A 20,086-nucleotide genomic window follows, 5' to 3' on the forward strand; every position below is an offset into this window, starting at 1 on the left:
CTGCAGCCTTTCCAGAAGCCCTGTTTCGTATCCAAGAAGATAAAGAGGCTTGCCCAAGGTGCTTAACTCCCTTCTGGGCAGAGAGGCACAGCAGTCCCTCGCCACCAGGCTGCTCTGCTGTCTGCACAGAGTTACTAAGTTCCCGAAAGGGTTCTTCAGGACCAAGTTGATGCCATGTGCATCTCTACACCATGCTAGCTGCCACCTGTAAACTCCTAAATATCAACCTGTGTTTCACAATTCCAGAACATTTTTCTCTCTTTACCCAAAGGAGATATACACCGATGGAAACTGTGAAGCTTAAGGCACCTATGACTACCTGTCGCCAGTCACTATGTTCAAGGACATCAGGCTAAGGAGTGCTGGAAAACAGCAATGCACGTGTATATGTGTACACCGTCGTCCAGGCCTTGTATATAGGTCAAGAGTTTCCTTCCAGATCTAGTCAGACTGGCTTCTGAGCCGGGAGCTACAACGTTCCTCCCTAAATAAACAGCCCAGGCTGGCCAGCTGGACCCGGAGGACTCAATGACCTCTCCAGGCAGAGCCTGCAGCTGCCACGAATGTAAACTAATAACCCGTTGGGTCCGGGGCCAAAGCACACCGTTTTGCAAGGGTACCAGTCTTTGACACTGTTCTGTGCGCACAGGGACCCTTCTAAATCAAGGTAGTGAGTTCATGTGGTTTGAAGCACCCTTGTTAAGAGCTGGGCTTTTGTCCTAATGGGCCACCACCTCTCCACAGTTCAGATACAAAGTGCAGAAACATCACAGGAAGGGAGCAGGCGCCAAGGGTCCGAGGCATCTCTTCCCTTTGCGGTTACCCCACAGCGCGTCTCTCCTCGGTCAGTTTTCAGCGACTGTGTTGTGCTCTATGACAGTCCTCTAGCCTGGATCAGGGGTGTGGAGGGAAGGTCCAAGATGAAGCGCCTCTGTCTTACAGAGGAGAGTTCCCTCCTTGGCTGCCCTGACTCCTCCAAGGAAGCCCAAGACAGCTCTTCAAGGCCAGATTCGCAAGTAGGTGCCAGTAGAGCAAACGGAGAAAAGGGGGAACACTCTCTCCTGGAAGTTGACTCGGAAGGTGTAGAGGTGGCGCATGTCCTCCACTGCATAGAAGGACACCGCCCCCACCTCCAGGTCCAGAGCCACCCTCACCCGCGACAGATGTCCACAGTTGAGGGGCGTCCTCTCAGGGCTGGTCACAGCCCAGTATTGCCCATTATTGAGTTGCATTGCCCAGACGCCCTCCTCGGGGGTAAAGGGCGTGAGGCCCTTACGACGTACGCTCTCACGGGCCACACCGAAGGCCCAGCCATCCTTGGAGCCCACTTCCACCTCCCAGTGATGTCGCCCTGAGGAGAAACCACAGGACGCCAAAACGCGGGTGTTGGTATCAAAGCGGCGGGGATGATTAGGCAAGTCCTGGGCACGCTGTCCTAGGCGCACGCTCTTTAGATCCAGGGACAAGATGAGGCGGGCGTTGGCTGTGTCAGGGTCCAAAGTAAGTTCCACTGAGGATAGAGAAAGGGAAAGATGTCTCCAATCGCGTGACTTTCACAGTCCTGACACACTCAGAGCGTATTACCTTCTTATCACCTGGTCTTCCCTCCTCCCTCCATGTTAGCTATTTAACTTTCCTCTTTCTTCTTTATCTCTTTCTTCAATTTAACAAACACCTATTAAAATTTTTAACAAACTCATGGAATCTAAGAAATACGGTGGGCCTGATTTGGATCTCAATTTGGGCAGGTCAACAAATCTGATGATTTGTTGTGAAGATAATTGTGGAGCTGGGATTTAGAGAAAGTCTGAGCTCAGGAGGTAGAGGCAGAAGCCAGCAAGAGTGGCAGAGCCTTGTCTCAAAACAAAGACAATTGCAGAAATTTGAAAAGTAGACACAAGAAAGAATGATCACGTTCTCTAGGTGTGGTGATTCTGTTTTTTTAGGAGAGCCAGGGCTATACAGTGTAATCCTGTCTTAAAAAGGCTATGTCTTTAGAGGTAACCTATTCTGAGATATTTGTAGAAATACCATCCTTGGTCTGTTGTAAAACTGAACATATAGCCAGGGTGAAGAAAATGTTCACCAATTGGCAATTGAAGATAGACAGGCTCATATATTTGAATGCTTAGTCACTAGAAAGTAGAACTGTTTGGGAAGGATTAGCAGGTGTGGCCTTGTTGGAGGAAGTACGTCACTAAGGTTAGGCTTTGAGGTTTCAAAACCCCACGCCAGGCCCAGAGTCTTTCTCTCTCTCTTTCTGCCTGCTGCCTACCGATCAGGATGCAAAGCTCTCAGCTACTGCTACAACGCTGTGCCTATCCATTTTTAGCCACGATGATCATAAACTAACCCTCTATAAAGGCAAGTCCCAATTAAATGTTTTTCTTTATAGGAGTTACATTGGCCCTACTGCCTCTTAGCAGCAACGAAACAGTGACCAGGACACTCTGGAATACCAGAGAGAGCAAGGCAGGTGAACAACCTTGCCCGTTTGTTGCTTCCTTCCCGGCTGTGTGAGAAAGGCAGTGTGTGATCCGCAGAAGGTAAGAGATCTAACTTGAGAGCAAACTGTAATTTCATCCACAGTAGCCGGGCATGCCTCCCTGGAAGGGGACGTTAGAGCGAAGATCTGAAGGGGGTGAGGAAGTCAGCCACATGACAGGAGAGCTTGACTCTGACTGACGGATGGCCAGTGCAGAGCAAAGGTCCTGAAGTTCGTGTGTGGTTGGCGCACTCCCGAAGTAGAGAGGAGTGTGTGTGGTTGCACAATAAGCCAAGGACCTGAGGTGCAATGAAGTTAGATACTTGAAGGCCACTGAGGCTGAGGGTACAGAGGGAAAGGAGGCCATTACAGGATCCTACCCAGGTACTCCGCATGTGTCTCCCTCCCTTCAGTGTTGGATCACCACCCCCTCCCAGATCTCTGCAGTCTCCCCTTGTTTCCACTGTCCCCCCCACCCCAGTCCCACACACAGTCCCCAAGAGTTTGAGAAGATTTCTCTATCCCAAGCAACCTGAGACCAAATCATTCCTCATCCTGACCACTCATGGCTTATGGACCAATGGGCCCCATGGGCACCTGAGGGTTCAAAGAGGTCAAACAAGGATTGGGATGGAGGCAGAGTGATAGTCGCTGCCGTGGGTGGGCAGACAGGGACAACCACTTGCAAAGCCCGGAGAGACAGCCTCTGGCAGGGAGCAGGTTCCCCACCGGGTCAGCCTTATACTCACAGTAGCGAGGGTCCTTCTTACCTTTCTCCTCTTTCTCCAGCTCTCCCTGGAGATCCTCTACAGAGAAACAAAGCAAAGCGAATGGGCACAGCATGGGAGTCTGCCTGGCCAGGAAACCTCCTCTCCCACACACCGAGAGCCCACCTGACTTCAGATACTCAAGAGGCCAAGAATTGGATGTAGAGAACAAAGATGGGGACACAGGGCGGAGGGACCCCCAAGTGTCCTAGCTCCACCACTTCTCCTTCTCCCCCTATTGTCTAGAACCGTTCTGACTTGGCATCTCCCCCTTTTAGCCTTCTTCCTGCCCCCATTACCCTTCTAATCTGTCCCCATAGGGAGCAGGAGGCCTTGGGGTGAAACACAGATGGGTTTGTCATTGGTGCCTTCCCACAATCTGGCTTTGGTATGCCCCACTTCCTGTCTCCTTCACAGTTCAAAAAAGACATGCCTGTAGGTCCCATGTACCTGCCAGGAGCACACCCCCTCCGCCCAACACGGCATGGCCCTGCCCACACCCAGGTCCCATACCTTTGAACTTCTTCAGCAATCCTTTCAAGACGAAGCTCTTGAGGGAGACATTCCACACCTTATTTTTCATCTCAGATGAGACTGTGGTTGGCTTGGAGCCAGGCACGCTGCTGCACCTGCAGGACAAGGCCCCTGAGGAAGTCCCAAGAACACCAGCCCACCCCACTGCCCTCTGACAATTTGGCTGGCGCTATAGTTTAGATACATGTAATCCTCAAGGCTTGATTACCAACTTGTGCACTCTTGGGAGATAACACAACCTTTATAAAGGAGATGGGACTGGGGGAAGGAGTTTACATGACTGGAGAATTGCCTTTGAAGAGAAGAGCATCAAACTGTCTTAGTCTCTCTTTTCTTCCCTCCCTCTCCCTCTCCCCGTCCCTTCTCTCCATCTTCCCAACTGCTTCCTGTACAAGGAGAAGGGAAAGCCAACCTCATGCAGGAATTCCCACAGCCAGGTAGGTGGGCCTTTGCCTCAAAAGGTACCCAAGTAAGGAAGGAGGTAGGAGTTGGGGGTCAGGAGGTGGGAGATAATGTTGGGATAAAAAGAGAAAGCTTGTGGGGGGGGCAAAGGAGCTTGGGAAGACCTAGGGATGGTTAGGTTCACTCACTTGCTTAGTGTGGTTTTGAATTCCTGGAAGGAAAGAGTGAAGGAAATCAAATCAGTGATGATATAGCCCCCATCTCCCTTTGAGAAAACATGACTTACCCCCTATCTGACTCCCAGAAAATAAGCCATGCCCCCTGAACACAGGCAGCAGGGCTTTCCAGCTCTGGTGGCTACTGTGTTAAGTCAGCTCAGAGTACCCTTCAGCCTTGGCCACAGATAGGCAAAGCCTTTCTTGTGAAATCCTCCCTGGGCTACCTGACAAGAGCCAGTGTTTACCACTAGCATGGTAACCACCCCCGACAAGCCACGGTGTCTTCTTTCTTTTGTGTGTGTCGTCCACCCACCTCCCCAGACAGGGTTTCACTGTCTAGCCCTGGCTGTTTTGGAACTCACTGTGTAGACCAGGCTGGCCTCAAAATCAGAGCGATCTACCTGCCTCTGCCTTCCTGCCTCTACCTTCTGAGGGCTAGAGTTAAAGGTGTGTCTATTATGCTTGGCCTAGTGACTAATTTTTAATTATTTTTTTTTTCTTTTTCCGAGACAGGGTTTCTCTGTAGCTTTGGAGCCTGTCCCTGGAACTAGCTCTTGTAGACCAGGCTGGCCTCGAACTCACAGAGATCCTCCTGCCTCTACCTCCCGAGTGCTGGGATTAAAGGCGTGTGCCACCACCACCCGGCTAATTAATTATTTTTTAAAAAATGTTTATGTAACCAGGTGGTAGTGGAGCATGCCTTTAGACCCAGCACTAGGGAGAGAGAGGCAGAAGGATATCTCTGAGTTCGAGGCTAACCTGGTCTGCAGAGTACCAGGACAGGCTCCAAAACTGCTCAGAGAAACCCTGATTCGGAAAACAAAAACAGAAAACAAATGTTTATGTATGGGTGTTTTGCCTGCATGTATGTCTGTGCACCACCTGTACCCAGCAGCCAGAATAGGGTGCCAGATCCCCTAAAAATAGAGTTACAGGTGATGAGTCACCATTTGGGGACTGGGAAGTGCTGTTAACTGCTAGCCATCTACCCAGCTCCAATTTGTGTTTGTTTGTTTGTTTGTTTGTTTGTTTAGTTTTTGTTTGCTTGTTCTTCCAGGCAGGGTTTCTCTGTGTAACAGTCCTGGTTCTCCTGAAACTCGCTTCATGAATTAGGCTGGCCTTGAACTCAGGTGTCCCTCTGCCTCCCAAATGCTGAGATTAAAAGATTAAAGGCATGCACTACCACTGCCTAGTTAGCCCCAACTCTTTTTTTTTAATAAAATGGAATAGCATAGAGCACATTAGAGAGAATTACAGATAGCAAAGACAAGAATTGTGTTCTGAGACTGGACTCAAGTGTGAATATACAGATTAATGTAAAATAAATTGTAAATTCTAATGATAGCCGTGAATGTTTTATCACATTCCTTTTAACCTTCCAACCAGTGCTCTTTTCTTTTCTCCAATCCCCTTCCTCCTGGAGTCTGACTGATCTCCTGCAGCCTCTCCTAGGGCCTAGGGCAAAGGCCTCAAGGCTGTGACTGAGCCAGCCTCACCTGGAGGAAGTCTAGGTCCGGTTTCTGAGCTGTCTCCTGGATCTGGCTGCTGAGTTTGGACAGTTGAGTGATCTCATCGTCGAGGTGGGCCAGGTTCTCATTCTGCTTCTGGGTCACTTCCCGGGACAGCACCTCCAGTCGGCCTAGAAGCCGACCCTCCTGCTCCACCAAAAAGGCTCTCAGCGCCTGGAATTCTGCCCCCACCTTCTCTTTCTCTGCTGCCATCTGCTTCTGTCTCAGGAAGAGAATTTGGCACATGATTTAGAGGTGGAAGGACCTGCAGAAGCTTTTTGTTTGTGCATTGTGGTTTGTTTTTTTTTTTTGTTGTTGTTGTTTTTGCTTTTGCTTATCGAGACAGGGTTTCTCTGTAGTTTTAGAGCCCGTCCTGGAACTATCTCTATGTAGACCAGACTGGCCTCGAACTCACAGAGATCAGCTTGCCTCTACCTCCTGAGTGCTGGGAATAAAACTGAGCACCACCACCGCCTGATTTAAAACAGGAGCTTTAATGAAGCATCCTCCAGGGCAGGGTTGCTTCCCCTCACTGGGGAAACAGAGGCACACCCACTTCTGCATACTGTACAAACCCTTAATTAAAATAGCCCAACTGTGTGCAAGCCACAGCCTGAACACTTGTTCCTCTCTCCCCTGCCACAGCATCCTCTGTTATCTCTTAAGGCACGGGATTTACACCCCTTAGGATGGCTTCAAACTCCCCACAACTACCTCAAACTCCAGCTTCCATCATGAGGATTAAATCAAAGGTTGCTTCTTCTTCCTCTGCGTGTTTATTTAATTCCCTTTTTACCTTATATGTTAGAGACAGTGTCTCACCAGGTAATCCTGGCAGGCCTGGAGCTTTCTGCGTAGACCAGGCTGGCCTTGAACTCACAGAGATCTGCCTGCCTCAGCCTTCAGAGGGCTAGGATTAAAGGTGTGCCCTAACACCATCCCCCAGCTACCCAACCCCGTTTTTTTTTAAAACACTCTTTTGGCTTCAATTCTGATGGAAATGCAAGGTGAAAATGTAGAACTCTGGAGGTGCAGGGGAGAAGAAGCTAAAGTGTGTTAGCAGAGATAACAGCACACACACTTGGCACTAAGTACATGCTCCGTGCGAACGTAACATTCTAGTCTTTCCCTTGTCAGATTCAGGATTTTTCATGTTTTTAGATGAACTCCTTGATTTTTTTTTTTTTTTTTTTTTACACAAACACACTCACTTGGGTAACAGGACCCTCCTGGCTATTAACAAGAAAGTATCAATTAGGATTGGCTCAATTAGGCAAGGTCCTCTCCCAGGCAATTACAGAGGAAAGAAAAGATGAGCAGAAGAGGAGACTGTGAGAGGGTGCAGTCAGGAGCCCTGGGCTCGGGTCATGGCTCCCGAGGCTTCCCACAGCCTCACTTCCATCGTCAGACATTGAACAGCATCAGCATCAGCAAGGAGCACTTGAACTCATTCACCTGACCCAGTGAGGTCGGCACACTTCTTCCATTTTAGGATGGGAAGACCCATCCTAGAACTTGTTAAGCCAAGATTCTAAGGCAGCGGGGGTCTGACTCTAAGGTCTGTACTTCCGTTAACTATATGACATTGACTCTCAAGGGAACAACCCAAGTAAAGGTGTTTATCAAAACAACTCTCGGTGTCTGCGTCGGTGGTGAAATGTCTATAACTGTAGCACTCGGGAGGATGAGTCTCCGCAAATACAAGGCCAGCCTGGACTATGTAGCGAGTTCCAGGCCAACCTGGACTGCATGAGACACCATCTTTAAAAACTGGAGTGGGAGCCGGGCGGTGGTGGCGCACGCCTTTAATCCCAGCACTCAGGAGGCAGAGGCAGGCGGATCTCTGTGAGTTCTAGACCAGCCTGGTCTACAAGAGCTAGTTCCAGGACAGGCTCCAAAGCTACAGAGAAACCCTGTCTCGAAAAACAAAAACAAAAACAAAAAAAAAAAAAAACTGGAGTGGGGTAAGGTAAGGAGGAAGGGAGGAACATAAGAACATAGTGTCGTCCCCCCCTTGTCTTGTCACACGATGCCCTCTGTCTTGTTATGGTTCTGCAAGAAGGCTCTCACAGGCAGTGCAGAGGAGCTACGGGTGCCATCCTTCTGATGACTTCCCAGCCTCCAGACGTGTAGACTAAATTTTCACAGTTGTTGTTATATAGCCCTGGCTGTCCTGGAATTCATTATGAAGACCAGGCTGGCCTCAGACTCACAAATAACCTTCTGTTTCTGCACACACCCCTGCCGAGTGCTGGAATTAAAGGGGTGAGCGATCTTAACCCTGCTACACTCTGTTAGTTGCAGCTGCAGCCTGCCTCTGCCGCCAAAGCAGCACTTTGTCACCTGTTGCCAGGTGTCTTTCACCATCCGCTGTGTGACAGGTGCACCCCTTAAAAGTGTCTGCCGGAGCACAGCTCGCTCTCCCGTCTTTCTTGCCTCTTGCGCCTCTCTTTCCTCTTCTTGTCCCCACATGGCCTTTCACCATTTTTTTTCCTCTCCCCCTCCCCTCCTCTCTGCCCCCTCCCTCCGATAATCCTCTTGCACTAACACTGCTGCTCCAAACATGTTTGCTCAGTGGCATACTTTGGCAGGGCTCGCCGAAAGGTACCCGCTTCCCCTTTCTTTTTATTTACCACGACACACTCTATTCTTTAAAAAGCATGCAGCCAATGTGTGACACCAGCAGAAAGCAGAGTAACGGAGCAAGAAGACTGCAAACAGAGATGTCCCAGACTTGCTGTTGTTGACACTGGGGGCCTGATAATTCCTGGCTGTGGGGGGCTTCCCTGTATATTATGGACTATTTAACCACTAAGAACCCTGCCGGTAAGTGCCAATGGCACGCCCAGTGCTGACAACCAAAATGCCTGCAGGCATTACTGGATGATCGCTGGGGTAATGGCATTTTTCAGATGAGAGTATGCTCCTCCTCCTACCCCCCAACTTTCAGCCCACATGATATGTACAATTATGAAATTCCCGTTTAGTGAAAGAGCAGAGGCAGGTTCACCGGCTGCTGGTGTACAGTAAGAAGAATGAGGGACATCTGGTTCCCTGGTAGAGCACTTGCTTGGCTGTGAAAGGCCCTGGTTTGGATAGGCTGGGTTTGGGAAAGGGCAGAGGTAGAAAGTGCTGAACAGTACCCCAGGGAGGTGGGTCAGAGACTGGGAATAGAATGTCCTCTTAGTCAAAGATGGAAACCAAAGGTTGAAGAGGCAGCTCTTGCTCCTTTCTCCCGCAGTGGTGGAATAAAGGTCTGAATGGATGAACTTTGCTTTGGGAACAGCAGGGAATGAACAAATGTGAAGCAAAGGTGTAAATCAGTTAAGGGTGTTGGTACTCAGTTAAGGGTGTTGGTACTCAGTTAAGGGTGTTAGTGTTCAGGCATCTGTGCTGGCCTGACCTTGGGGTCCTGATGACAGGATACGTCCTCAGCGGTAGCCACTAAGAGCACCTCCTGTGCACATTCACTGCATCCCCTTTTAAAAGGGTCCTGCCCACCTCCCATCTCTCTCTGTCTCTTTTTCTCTCTCTGTCTCTCTTTCTCTCTTTATCTCCATCTGTCTCTCTGTCTGTCTCCCCCCTCCCTTTTTCTTTCTCTTTTATTCTGCCACTCCTGTCCCCAGAGTCCGGTCTTGCCCTCCCCTCCCCTCTTTTTACGTAACTTCCCCCTAATAAAACCACCCTCACATGAACTCTGTCCCATGGTGTCTTTCTCTCTCTCTCACACGCCACTTTTTCTAAATTACAGCAGTAAGGAGAGGGCCAGGCATGGTGGTACACAGCTTCAATCCTAGCTCTAGGGAGGGAGAAGCAAGTGGGTCTCTGTAGGCTGGAGGCCAACCTACATAGCAAGTTCCAGGACAGCCAGAGCTATAGAGAGGCCTTGTCTCAAACAAATTATAAAGCAACAATAATAACAGAGAGGACTTCATAATCTTTCCTTTCCTAACCTAAGGAATAGGGAGTTTGGACTAGTGAGATATCTCAGCAGGTAAGAGACACTTGGCTCATAAACCTGGCCATCTGTTCAGTCCCAAGATTACATCAAGGTGTAGGGCAGGAACTGACACAGTTGCCCTCTGACCTCCACATGCAGACACCGGCGCATGCATCCCACACAATATAAATTTCTATAAGTTTCTAAAGAATAAGAGGGTCCTCCTGGCTTCTCCCTCTGTTCCCGGCTTTATGAACAAATGACTTCGCCCTAACAGGCCCTAATGGTTCCTTTCATTCTTTCAGCACTTTTTATTGAGCTAGGGGCTGATTTTTGTGGTAGAAAATGACAGTGTCGGTACACATCTTTGACCTCAGCACTCGGGAGGGAGAGGCAGGCAGATCTCTGTGAGTTCGAGGCCAGCCTGGTCTACAAGAGCTTGTTCCAGGACAGGCTACAAAGCTACAGAAAAACCCTGTCTCAAAAAATCCCAAAAAAGAAAGAAAAAACGACAGTGACTCATGTTTGTCCATAGTGACCAAAACAAGGCCCATTTTACTTTCTTTTCTAATTGGAGGTGCAGGTGCTGGACTCTAGAGGATTCCTAGCACTGGAGATTCCAAGCCTCCTGTCTTCTGCCATAGCCAGGAGGATCTCTGATTCCTTCTCACCATCTGCTCCCTTAACTCTAGTTCTTAAAGCAAAGCTTTGAAAGTGAACATTTTCTGCCAAGCGGTGGAGGCTCACGCCTTTAATCCCAGCACTTGGTAGGCAGAAGCAGGTGGATCTCTGTGAGTACGGGGCCAGCCTGGTCTACAAGAGCTAGTTCTTTCCATTGCAGAATATGCCTCAGGCTAATAATATGTGTCTCCTTATTGCGTTCATTTTTTCTCATATTATGATATGTTTCTGTGAAGAAATATTAATGCATTCAGTTACAAGATGCTACTACAGGTCCTAATTGGCCTGTTATGAATGACTGTGCATCCTAAAAATTATTTGAGCAGTTTGAGCAGTCCCTTTCATAAGCTCTGGCTTGTATTGTAAATTATATGGTCAACCTTCATGATGTATATACCATATTATCTTTCTGAAATCCACCCTACTGTTTTAAAACACACACACACACACACACACACACTATGCCTCCCACACTTGGACTCACCAGAAGCTCCTTGCTCTCCCTCTCCTCGGTGGACCGGAACACTTCATACTCTTCCAGTTCTTTCTTCAAGGCCCTCAGTCTGGAGTCCAGCAGCTCCTGTGGTACGAAGGGAGACACTGGGAAGAGAATTCTGGAAACCCTCTCATGTGCCATCCTAGAGCCATCTGGGAGAGAGCCAAGGTTCCGCTCGCTCTCGGGGGGCAGGAGACCGGATAGATATCATCTCTGGCTGTGTGCAATCTAAGCCTATGCGCGCAAAGCAGACGCAGAGGCACTCCAAAAGCCCCAGGAGCTCGCTTCCCCAAGGTCATCAGCCACATGGTCTATGCTGAAACTCAAGACTCCCACACTGGTTCAACCCATCTTGTCTCCAGCAACAGAAAGCATACGTATAGGAGGGCTGGAGAGGGACAGAGCAGCAAAGGCTAGGGGGTGCACACACCTCTTGCGCAGCTACCCAGCAAGGGACAGACAAAGGGGAGGTGCCCAGAGGCTTCACACAGCCCAGACCTCTTGAGACAGACCACATAAACCAGGAAGCCCTGTTATGGTCCTCCAAGAACCGGGTACTTTGAGTAGTGCCACGCCCCTAGGAAAGGAGTAAGTGAAGGCGGAGGATTTGTGGGCATGGAAACAGACTTTGCTCAAGGGCAGAGTTACAACAAGGGTCGGTGACAGACAAGAAAATCTTCAAGTCCCTGGGGTCGTCTCCAGGCAGCAGCGTGCTCCGAGGGACCAGAGGAGATGAGGGATGTCCTGAAAAACCACAATTTAGGATGAGAGAAAGGAGACGCGAGCTCCGATGTAGGCCATCCTGCCTGTTGTCTACCAGGAGAGCCGGGAGGGCTGGAGTAGAGCCAGGGGTCCAGAAGATCCTGCACCCACCTTGGCCTCCTGCACCGCCTCCTCCAGTGGCAGCACGGCGTGCGCGCGATGCTCGCGGGCGCGGTCGCACACCACGCAAATGGCACGTCCGTCGTCTTGGCAGTAGAGCTTAAGCAGCTCTCCGTGTTGCGAACACCGGGCAGCCGCAGTCCCGGCCGCCACTGCAGGGGTCCCGCACTCCCCGGTGACTGTCGGGGGTAGGCTGAAGCGCCGAAGCAGCGAGGCCACCGCGGCCAGCTGTCGGTTGGGCCGAAGCTGGCTGGGGCGCGCGGGCTCACGGCACTGAGGGCAGGGTAGCGGGCAGGGCAGCGTGCGGGTCACGGTGCCGGTCCCTGCTCCGGGACGCTCCCAGCAGCGCATGATGCAGGCGCGACAGAAGCTGTGACCGCACTCTACCGACACCGGTTCCCGGAAAAACTCTAGGCAGATAGAGCATGTCGCCTCTCCTTGGAGCTCTGCCGCCAGCGCCAGCGCTTCGGCCCCTGCATTCGGCCCGGTCCGCGGCCCCACTGTCGCCATCCGTGTCCTTGGTACATCCAAGTCCTGTGGCGCTGGGGAGGCCTCTGGGCTCTACAGTAACTCCAAGCTGGGCCGGGCTCCCTGTACCCACTGGGTGAGAAAGGGCGGGGCCGGCACCCGGCAAGCTGAGACTTGAGCTGAGGGTGCACCCAGCTGGGAGTGGAGGCAGGTGGTGCCCTTTCTCTGGGTTCCCAGAGCCACCACTCCAGCAGGCGACCTCCCTTCTATCGACTCCCCTTCTTCAGCCCCTCTAGACCACCCAGTATGGCCCAGGCAGCATTAGGACACTCCGGGACAGGTGAGCACACAAGCCCAGCTGGACTCCACTCCCATTTGGCGACCTGGGCTGACCTGGCAGGACAGGAGCAAAGGTCTGGCTCTCCGGGGCAAGGTATCTTGTTCCCCGCATACCGACTCGCCCTGGCACTGCGCTGAGCTAAACTTAGGGTCTGGAATTTGGCTGTACCTCCTCGCCCCAGGGATGGCCTTTTGTCCACTTTTGTTAACTAAATCTCTTAAAATTCTCCCACTTTAATTCTGAACAAGTAATACGATCACCTTTTCTCATTTCATTCAGTATTATTCCACCACTACCTCCCAAAAAGCCAAAATTCAACCAACCAAGCAAAACAAAAACAAACAAACAAACAAACAAAAACAAAAACACCTCTCCTGCTCTCTGAGGTGTCCTTCCTGAGAGCATTTTCTCCTTGCCACTCAGGACATTGCTTCTCTCCAGTCTATGGTCTCCTACTTTCTTGTTAGTTTCTACGGCTTCTCACTCCACTCCCTGCTCTGGCTCAGTCCCTAGGCCTCAGTCTCAACACGCCTGTGAGCTTTTAGAACAGGGCCCCAGACCTTGGCACAACTGACTCCATGGTGGAAGTGCCATTCGGACTGTAACACTCAGCATGGAGACGGTAAATGGCAACGCCTGCCAAAACTGAAACGAAGGCTTCATCCGTCAAAGTCCATGTAGTTCTGGGAAAGCCCTAGAAGGTACTGACTTTGCTTTTTAGCTTCTGTAGTTGCTTCTGGCTGACTGACATAAGGATATGTCAACCCAGAAATGGTTTTGTGCTTAAGAGACTCACGCTGAGAAAGGCTCCCTACTACACTGGGATCCTGACTATCCAGTAAAGTATATGTCTGAGCTTCCAGTTCTTTTTACCTTAGAGAACCATTTGAGAGCTGATGTCTCCACAGTATACACCAGAGCCCTCGGAATAGCTACTAATTCTCAGTAAAATCTGAAAGTCCTCACAATAACCTGAAGACCGCACCTTCTCTTTGTGCCCAGCTACACTTCCCTGTCCTCATCATCTCCTATGACTTTTGGTGTTGACCACAATGTGGCCCTGTGGGCCTTCTCGATATTGCTACCTGTCGGAAAGTCGCCTGTGTAATGGCTCCTGCTTGATTCTCCCCCTCCGTCATGAAACGTTTTAATTTTCCTGCAAATTCAAATGCAATTATTTTTAAGATAAGGAACTTTAAGTCAGTTGAAGAAACGAGTGAGTCCCGGGACTAAGGAATGCCAGCCACCACCTTTGGGCACAGAACTGCAGGTGGTGAGCAGGGCCAGTACCAAGAAGTCAGAGTAAAGACTTCAAGGACCTTCACTGATGTGTTTTTGCTGGGCCTGGTGGCACAGACCGGTAATCATAGCATTAAAGGGCAGAGGATCCGGAATTCAAGGTCATCTCTGGCTACATGGCCAGTTGAAGGTCAGCTTGAGTTGTGTGAGACCCAGATTTAAAAAAAAAAAAAAAAAAAAAAAAGGTTATTTCTGTGGACTATAGCCAAGTAGCTCACCGATCCTTTTGCTGTTTTTTCAACCCCCCTCATTCATACACACATGTAATGGAATGTGGCGAAGACCTCTTCAGTGGACGGAGGGCAGGGCAACTAATTCATGGGGAGGCCATGCTGAAGTGGTTTGATTAGTTATAGTTGATTTACAAATGCTACGCAGACACACAACTGCACCACCGTCGAATCCCAGCTCCTGGGCTCGCTCGGCTTCAGTCTCCACGCAGAAACCTGTACAGTGTACTGCCCGCCTCCCCCAGCTCTCCTTTTAAATGTTACCTTATCCACGAAGCCTGCAGGCCATCACACACAGCTTTAAATTGTGAAATTAAGGGGGAAAAAAGATCAAGCATTGGAAAACTTGCCCATTTCGTATGCACTTTCCGCATCAAGAGCAATTAACTTCCAATTATTTTGTTTAAACATTTTATTTTTAATATTATCTTGCGTTTACATAAACTAAACGTATCTTCTTTTTCGGGTCGCGGTTCTTTTTTGTTATAACGCCTGATGAGTGGGTTTCTTTGTTCCCCTTTTCTACCCTCTACCCAGTTTCTGGTCTCGGATCTGTCCGCGCTTGGGGATCTTTCCGAGAGGAAAAACTTCTTTAGTGAGGGTCGGAGGAAGACTCCGGAACGCACGCGGCGGCGCGTCCTCTCTAGTATCCTGCAAATGTTTGCGGTCCTCAGACAGCGGAATTCAGTCTGCAATTAGGAGTCTTACGCAATGCAATCACTAGAGAAGTTCTGAGAGGCCGTCGAAAGCGAGTGGGGATGTAGCTCAGTGGTAGAGCGCATGCTTTGCATGTATGAGGCCCCGGGTTCGATCCCCGGCATCTCCAGGTGGCGGTAACCTTTTGCGTACTAGGGTTTTGTTTTTCTCATGCTCAATTTACAAATTGAACGAGCAAGCCGACAGCTGCGAAAAACTCCAGATGGTGGAGGCAAGCGTTAGAAAAGGTCGTTGGCAGTGGCGGGTTTCGCTCATTCTTCTCAACTCGGAACTACTCACGATAACATTCGAGTTATTCCTCCCCACAAACCCTCCCCAAAAAAATCCCTGATCTTAGTAGAAAAACGTAAGCAGAAAATGGAACTAAATAGGGAGGATGGTCAGGCACTTACGGCTCAAAATTTCCGAGCTTTGGTAGGTCTATTAAATTCTCCGTTCAGCCCCAAACTTCCGACTGACTGTTCTCCAAACATAGGTCTGAGGAAATGAAGAGCCTGCCAGCGGAGCGCCCGGCTAGCTCAGTCGGTAGAGCATGAGACTCTTAATCTCAGGGTCGTGGGTTCGAGCCCCACGTTGGGCGCATGGCAGACCTTTTAGACTTGATGACGGATGTTTGAGCTGAAACTTCAGTAGTCTTTATTCCAACCAACCCTCTGGGAAAAACCAACTACACTCTGGAAACTTACGATCAAAATGCTTGTGGGCCGTGCTATCCATCTACCCTACCGTACCTCTAGTAAAGGTCATGAGCCCAGTGAACCCAGTTTTATTGTGGCAAAATATATTCGATATCCTTCATCTTAATTATTAATATTAATATTAAATAATATTAATAAATATTTTCTTTTTAAAAATCAAACTCTGGGCCTTGCATGCGCAGCGCTCTACCACTGAGTTACATCTTCGTTTCTTATTTGAAGCTTATCAACTGTACAGTTCCGTAGCATTAACTATGTTCACATTGCTGTGCCGCTTTTTTTCATTTTCAGGTGAGAGGACCTTTTTTTATTCTCTCTCTCTTCTTCCTTCGTTCACTCGATCTTTCTTTTTCTCTTTCTTTCTTTCTTTCTTTCTTCCTTTCTTCCTTCCTTCCTTCCTTCCTTCCTTTCTTTCTTTCTTTTGTTGTTGGGTTTTTTTTTTCTTTTCTTTTCGAGACAGGGTTTCTCTATGTAGCACTGACTGTCCTGGAACTCGTTCTGTTGACCATAGCGGCCTGTGAACCCAGAGATCAGCCAGCCAGCGTGTGCCACCATGCCTGGCCTCGTAGACCTTTTCCGTCTGTCCTGACAAAACTGTTGAATCAAACACTAACTCCCCACTACGGTCTTTACTCCACCCCTGCGAACGCCGTTCCACTGTCTTTGTGAATTCCACTATCTTTACTAGCGCTTTTGAACTTAGGATTCTACTGAGTCCCATCTTCCAAGAGCACTCCAGAGTGCTGAGGTTACAAGGCAGGCACTACTACCATGCCAAACACATTCATGCCTTTTAACTGTCTTATCTCACAGAACAGAACATCTTCTAGGTTCATTGATGTTGTGGTGTGCATTAAATTTTCTTTCCATTAAGGTCAAATAACATTCGATTTCAGGTATACACCACAGTTTCTTTATTCATCCATCTACCTTTGGATATTTGGATTCCTTCCACCTTTTGTCTTGGGAGGGACTGGGAAGGATCATCAACCTAGAAATGGGAGGTTTGCCCTTTTTTTTTTTTTTTTCTCATGGTTTATTTTTTTTTATATTTAAAAATTTCCATCTCCTTCCCTCCTCCTCCCCCCTCCCTCCGCTCCTCCTCCCCCTTCCCTCCCCTCCTTCTTCCCCTTCCCTCCCCTTCCCTCCACCCATACCTCCCCTCCCTCCCTCTCAAGGCCAAGGAGCCATCAGGGTTCCCCACTCTATGCTAAGTCCAAGGTCCTCCCAACTCCCCCCAGGTCCAGGAAGGTGATCGACCAAGCTGAGAAGGCTCCCACAGAGCCCGTCCATGCAGAAGAATCAGAGCCCAGCGCCATTGTCCTTTGCTTCTCAGTCAGCCCCCGCTGTTGGCCACATTCAGAGAGACTGGTTTGGTCGCATGATCCATCAGTCCCATTCCAACTGGAGTTGGTGATCTCCCTTAGTTCTGTCCCACCGTCTCCATGAGTGAACGCACCCCTCACGTTCCTGACTTTCTCCCTCATGTTCTCGCTCCTTCTGCTCCTCATCAGGACCTTGGGAGCTCAGTCCAGTGCTCCAATGTGGGGCTCAGTCACCTTCCCCATCTGTCGCCAGCTGGAGGTTCCCTCACAGTCCTGACTTTCTTTCTCATGTTCTCTCTCCTTCTGCTCCTCATCAGGACCTTGGGAGCTCAGTCCGGTGCTCCAATGTGGGGCTCTGTCATTTTCTTCATCTATCGTCAGGTGGAGGTTCTTCTTATTATCTTCTCAAGGATCCCAAATACAATTACATATAAATGCCAACTCAGCAAATCTCAGTTCTGAGAATTAATGCCACTAATACCTAGATGCAAAGGTATAAAAACAATAATCACTCCAAGCCTAGTAACTAGAGCATTGATTGTAAAGAAAAGACTGGTGGCAAAGAAAACACATGGCGCTGATTGTTGAACCTGACTCCTCTCTAGCAGGGGATCACACAGCCGCCGCAGAGACCATCCACTTGGGTATTTTTTTTATTCACAAGCTTTCCTGGAGGGGTAGAAAAGATGGATCACTCTGGTTAGAAACACTTGCTGTGCTTATAAAAAACGGAGTTTGAACTGAAATAGTGACTGCATGCTTTTAATCCCAACACTTAGGAGTCAGACATAGGTGCGTCTCTGAGTTTAAGGCCAGCCTGATCCCCACAGTGAGACTCTGTTTTGAAAAAAAGAAAAAGAAAAACTAAACCAAGCCAAACAACCAAAAAAGTCTGAGTTTGATTCTCAGCACCACATACTAACAGCTCACAATCATCTTTAACTGGGATACAAGGAGATTCAACGCCCCCTTTGGTACCCAAGGGCACCGACACACATGTGGTGCACATCCATACATGCTGGCAAACACTCATACTACGCATATAATAAAAAAACAGCCTTATTGGATATGGAAAATTATCACCATATTTAGTATATTTGTGGGTGTTATCTAACTATTCTAGAAATAATCCCGTAGTTTTTTCAACCGTCACTGATTCCCCTTTGCCTAACCTGAGATCATTCTCCCAGGGTCTGCCTTGGGTCAAGAGAGGAACAATAGTCCTCAAGTGTCCACTTCATGATTTGGGAACATGTCCCTCGTTGCTGCGTCAGATCTGTGCAAGGGTACAAGTCTCGCAGACTCAAGACCATGCCAGTCACGTGCCCTTGTTCTGAGGAATATGAAGAGTAGGTGAGGGAGAAGTGAAAATGTCAACCAGAACAGCCTAATTCTCGAGGAATGCCTGGAACAGGAAGTGTGGCCAGAAAGATGACCCAAAACAACCCAACCCTCCACTGTTTGTCAGTCAAGACAAGTTGGACTAAAATCTCTGGGTGTTTTGGGAGACCCCCTAGTTTCCCACTGTTAGTGGAGATCGTATCTGAAGGGTGGAGTCTGTAAATGGGAAAGGAGTACCCACTTTTTTGTGAAAATTTGGTGACCTTCAATTTGTTATGGTTGAAAACATTAAAATCCAGTTTGCCTTAAGGCTTTAAAATCTACTTACAAATATTGTTGATTTTCTCTAAAGTTATTGCAGCAATTTTTCAAACAGGGACAATCCCTTTGGCTAGTACTTTCATTAATGTAATCCCATAGATAAAGATAAAAATGCATCCACGCATTCTTTAGGGCTGATGCTGTGTGTTCACTAGCCTGGGAGTTCTTCCCCCCCCCCACACACACACAGAGCAGATTCCATGGCTCCCACTCACCTTTCTACCTAAGCACAAACCAATGATGTAGATGACGTCATCAGAATTCAGATCCAGAGAAGTATAGTTATTGCTGCGGTAGCTACTTTTGCTCCTTTAGCCAATAGCCTTTGAGATACCAGCCCACTGGGGTGTGATATCTTTAGCTTTAAAAAAAAAAAGTGGTAGCGGCCGGGCGGTGGTGGCGCATGCCTTTAATCCCAGCACTCGGGAGGCAGAGGCAGGCGGATCTCTGAGTTCGAGGCCAGCCTGGTCTACAAGAGCTAGTTCCAGGACAGGCTCTAGAAACTACAGGGAAACCCTGTCTCGAAAAACAAAACAAAAAACAAAACAAAAAAAAAAAGTGGTAGCAGTTCTCTCGCTCTCTTGCTTGCTTCGGATTCCGCTTCTGGTTATCAGATGCTTTTCCTGGTCGTGTAAGAGGGAGGCTGTTGTCTAGGATGGTGATCTGTAATTTTTTTCCTTTAAATAAATAACCCTTTTATTAATCATAATTCCAAACTGGTGTGGGATTGTTTTGTTTTGTGACTTACTCCTTTAGTTATGACCTGTCCTCTCCCAGAAGATTGGCACCACCAATCTTCTCTCTGCCTTTGAAACCATCCATGTGCTGCTTCTTCAGAGCTTTGAACCCTTTCTCCTTCTTCCCATGCAGGCCTCCTCCCCCAGATCTTCCAGTGATGGCTGGCTCTTTCCTTTTCTGACTCAGCTACCTGTCACTTCTTTTAATCTGTCTTCCCCTGAGCACTCTCTGACACTTTTTTTTTTTTACTCTGAGCCTGTGAAATCACTATGGTCATCATTCCCTGACATTATTTCTACATCTGTTCAAGTGATCTAAATAGCCTATCAGAAAGTGATAGGACTACTCTGTCTATCTGGAACGGCAGTGAATAGAAAGGGAATAATTAAATGGTGGGATACCACAGGTTAATAAATCAATGTTGAGCACCTAGAACAATGCTAAAACCATGGTGAGGAATTAATACCTGAAATTTGAAGCTATCCATATTAATCTCTAAATTCAAAAGGGTACCAAGGAGCTGGGCGGATCTCTGTGAGTTTGAGGCCAGCCTGGTCTATAGAGCAAGTTCCAGGACAGGATCCAAAGCTACAGAGAGAAACCCTGTCTTGAAAAACAAACAAACAAAAAGGGATACAAAGGAATCAATGGACCAGTAAGAAGGAGATGATCAATAAGTCATATGGCAGGGTAGGA

General features: G+C 48.7%; 1 protein-coding gene and 2 non-coding genes across 3 annotated transcripts; 2 read left to right on the plus strand and 1 right to left on the minus strand.

The window, feature by feature from the left end:
- Positions 1-384: 384 nt before the first annotated feature.
- Trim7 (tripartite motif containing 7) lies at positions 385-12,739 on the minus strand. The gene is made up of 7 exons (XM_038326988.1): positions 11,905-12,739; positions 11,020-11,115; positions 5,903-6,133; positions 4,377-4,399; positions 3,766-3,881; positions 3,256-3,291; positions 385-1,510 (listed from the first exon to the last, which is right to left on the minus strand). Exons 1-7 carry the CDS (start codon positions 12,421-12,423, stop codon positions 999-1,001), a joined length of 1,533 nt encoding a protein of 510 aa, XP_038182916.1. The 5' UTR covers positions 12,424-12,739; the 3' UTR covers positions 385-998.
- A 2,265-nt stretch (positions 12,740-15,004) lies between these two features.
- Trnaa-ugc lies at positions 15,005-15,076 on the plus strand. The gene has a single exon. It is a non-coding gene; the product is annotated as a tRNA-Ala (tRNA).
- Positions 15,077-15,474: 398 nt separating this feature from the next.
- Trnak-cuu lies at positions 15,475-15,547 on the plus strand. Its single transcript has one exon. It is a non-coding gene; the product is annotated as a tRNA-Lys (tRNA).
- The last annotated feature ends 4,539 nt before the right edge of the window (positions 15,548-20,086 follow it).

The sequence above is a fragment of the Arvicola amphibius genome, chromosome 4, assembly GCF_903992535.2.
Source record: "Arvicola amphibius chromosome 4, mArvAmp1.2, whole genome shotgun sequence".
NCBI lineage: Eukaryota > Metazoa > Chordata > Mammalia > Rodentia > Cricetidae > Arvicola > Arvicola amphibius.